This window comes from Triticum aestivum, chromosome 7D (assembly GCF_018294505.1).
Source record: "Triticum aestivum cultivar Chinese Spring chromosome 7D, IWGSC CS RefSeq v2.1, whole genome shotgun sequence".
Lineage (NCBI taxonomy): Eukaryota > Viridiplantae > Streptophyta > Magnoliopsida > Poales > Poaceae > Triticum > Triticum aestivum.
The window spans coordinates 522207549-522210607 of NC_057814.1; the positions used below are offsets into that span (position 1 = coordinate 522207549).

General features: G+C 46.5%; 1 protein-coding gene across 1 annotated transcript; it reads right to left on the minus strand.

The window, feature by feature from the left end:
• Positions 1-1412: 1412 nt before the first annotated feature.
• LOC123170268 (glycine-rich cell wall structural protein 1.0) lies at positions 1413-2172 on the minus strand. Its single transcript, XM_044588103.1, has one exon. The coding sequence runs from the start codon at positions 2151-2153 to the stop codon at positions 1587-1589; it is 567 nt and encodes a 188-aa protein (XP_044444038.1). The 5' UTR covers positions 2154-2172; the 3' UTR covers positions 1413-1586.
• Between the last annotated feature and the right edge of the window lie 887 nt (positions 2173-3059).

Consider the following 3059-nt stretch of genomic DNA (forward strand, 5'->3'; position numbering starts at 1 on the left):
CGGTCCCGAAGGACATGATGCGGGTGCATCCGTATTGCAAAACAAATTCAACAACAGTTACTATTATTTCAAGATGATGAACACGATGGTGTTCTACACTTCGGCGGCTATAATGGTGTTGGTAATGAATGAAAAATCTACAAGACGAATGATGGCATGATACGTATTATTTTTATCAGCATATTCTACATCATTTGCATCATTTGTTCCTTCATTTTCGGGGTCTACATGAGTGACCCGAAAGAAGGCTTCCTATTGCTCCTCGTCGCCTTATTCATTTGTGTCTTCCCCCTCCGCATCGCTCACACATCGGGAGGTACTTAATCATATCCATATATGAGTTACCTGAACATGTTAGATTGTTTCTGATAGAGAATGCATTTTTCTGCAGGAATATTTGCAAACTGCATTCTTGTATCAATACGCCAAGAGGTGCCGCTCGACCCGTGGATGCCTTCCTCTTCGAAATCGAGAATGAGACCCCTTTGTGGAACTTGGCAGGGGTCAACATCCCATTTGATTCGTGTAATAAATAAGTCACGGCTAGGGGACATGATGACATGGCATATTAGGGTGAGGTACCTGTAGCTTGATTATCGGGGTGTTACATACATCACGGCTAGAGGACATATGCCCCCCACCCTACAAAAACTACAAAATAGGAAAACTTTATGAAATAGACCTACGAAGATATAGCTGCTAGTGAACAATTTATATTTGTACGCGCGACGTGCAGAACCTAGCCCAAGCAAGGGAGCAGAGAAAGCATCACACGAAGAAAGGCGGTGATTGCTGAGGCCTTCCTTCCCAGCCCGCACACGAAACGATTTTTTTTCTGCGCTTTTGCTAACTACGTACTCCCTCCGTCCCGAAATATTATGGCCTCATATTCTTTGTTTAGCTATATGCTATACGGAAATCCAATTCGGCTCTTGGGAGCATATGCTCCTGCCCATCAAAAATGTCTTTCTCCAAATGTAAAAAAAAATTGAAAAGAATAGATCTGATCATTGTCACACCAAAACGCTACCTGCAAATTTTTAGGAGGAAAGCCTAAGTATTTTGATCTGTGCAAAAAAAAACAAGTCGAACGACAAATGTTACCTCCAAATGTTACATTTTTTTACCGACGAAGCACCGTCATTCCGTTTCGCACGAAAATTGGCAAGCACACTTGTTACACTAACAAGAACATCTACGAATAAATTCAGAATTTTATATTTTATTTATTATTTATTTTGAATTTACTGTTTATTAGGGAGCATATGCACCCAAGAGCCAAAACGGCCTTCTACCCAACTAGGGCAAGGGGCTTGGTTTCCAGGTATTTAACCGTTTTCTGAAACGCTTCATTTGTCGGTCTGATATACAGAGACAAGAAACATGAATTGAAATTCCAAGGCAGCGAAGAGTAATAACACAAGTTGATGGGGCCCTTTATTGATTCATCCATACTAGTATACATGAAAAAGCATACAAGAACTTAAACGCTGCAAACTAACGTTGCCACAAGGAGCAAACAGAAAGAAAGAAAAACATGAAAGTCTGGGCTCCATCTTCAGATCTATCACATAGATAGAGATAAATTAAGGGTATGCACCAGCATTACCGCTGCCACCTCCCGTGCCGCCACCGCTGCCGCCGTTCTGACCAACTCCCGTGCCTCCACCATTACCATTAGCATTTGCATTCGCATATTGGTACCAGCCACCACTTGCCCCGCTAGAGCCAGAACCAGCACCACCACCGGTTCCGGAACCGCTGGAACCAGGGCCCGCTGCCTGTCCTCCGCCGCCGCCGCCACCGTTGCCGCCTGCGTAAGAATCACCACCATAACTATATCCTCCATAGCTCGTTTGGCCAGAGCTTGAGCCGTCGCCGGACCCAGCGCCATACCCCGTGCCGCCTTCCTGCGATGCACCACCCCCGCTACCGCCCCCTCCCGCATTTGCATGGGCTCCACTACTGCCACTGTAGGCATTCCCATTGCCACTCCCAGCCCCTCCACCGCTGCCGTTCACAGTCCCACCACCATTCCCCCCTCCCGAGCCTGTTCCCGTGGAGCTGGAGTACCTAACTACCCTCGAGGCGCTGGCTAACCCAATGCTCAGCAGCACAACCAAGCTAAGTGACACAAGCTTAATGGCAGCCATTGTGAGAGTGTAGCCAAGTGCTAGATGAGATCGGTTGATGGTAGACCATGGAAATGCATGGGTATTTATAGCGTTGAGATGATCTTGCAATTGTACGTTGGAGCCGTGCTTGTGCTTGACCTAGTGGGCTCTTTTCTATGTCAAGCGTATCGGCTCCCGATCATGCTAATCTTGTTTGACCGAGTAGGCGACGACTTGACAGCCGACAGTAAACTGGTTAATCTCCATTGTAAGCCAGCAGCTTCCTGCACCTTTGCTTCCTTCTAGGGTTACTCCATATCCATAGTGGGAGTAAACTTACATGCATGGTTATCTCTAGAACATCGGGCCATGCATATATTGACTTAAAAAAGCATGTCAGATTTGACTTGAGTTAATGGATAGTTCATGTTGTGCAAAGTTAATTGGAGGGAAGCTTCCTCAAAGGAGTAGCCCATCTGCAGCATCAGGCTAATCAATGGAACGATCTGCTGCAAGTTCCATCTGCAGCTAGAGGGACACGTACGTGCTTGAAATTAATTAATCATGGATCAATCCGTTTATCTGTCCAAGTAACTACTCCAACAGTACAATAAGAGTACGGAAATCCGTATCATTGCAGATATATTCCACCACGGCGACACTGCCCTCTTTATATATGCCGCTACCACTACTGGAATTTGCTTGTACACAGGGTGCAAGACTCTTTGCCGAGAGCCAAATATCGGGCACTCAGCAACCTTACGTATGCCGAGAGCCGCACTCGGCAACAGTGGGTTCACGGTAACTAGCCCATGTTGCCATGAGAGGCTCCCGGCGAAGAGGCTACACCCGGCAAACACTACGTACATCAAGAGCTACACACGCCAAAGAATAGCAACGTGGCATGCTCATTCGCATCTGACGGTGCCGTCGGTTTCTTTAGAC

What these genes read in the sequence shown, in the direction of transcription:
- LOC123170268 (XM_044588103.1), bottom strand. Translation starts at nt 2,153, where the DNA reads ATGGCTGCCATTAAGCTTGTGTCACTTAGCTTGGTTGTGCTGCTGAGC.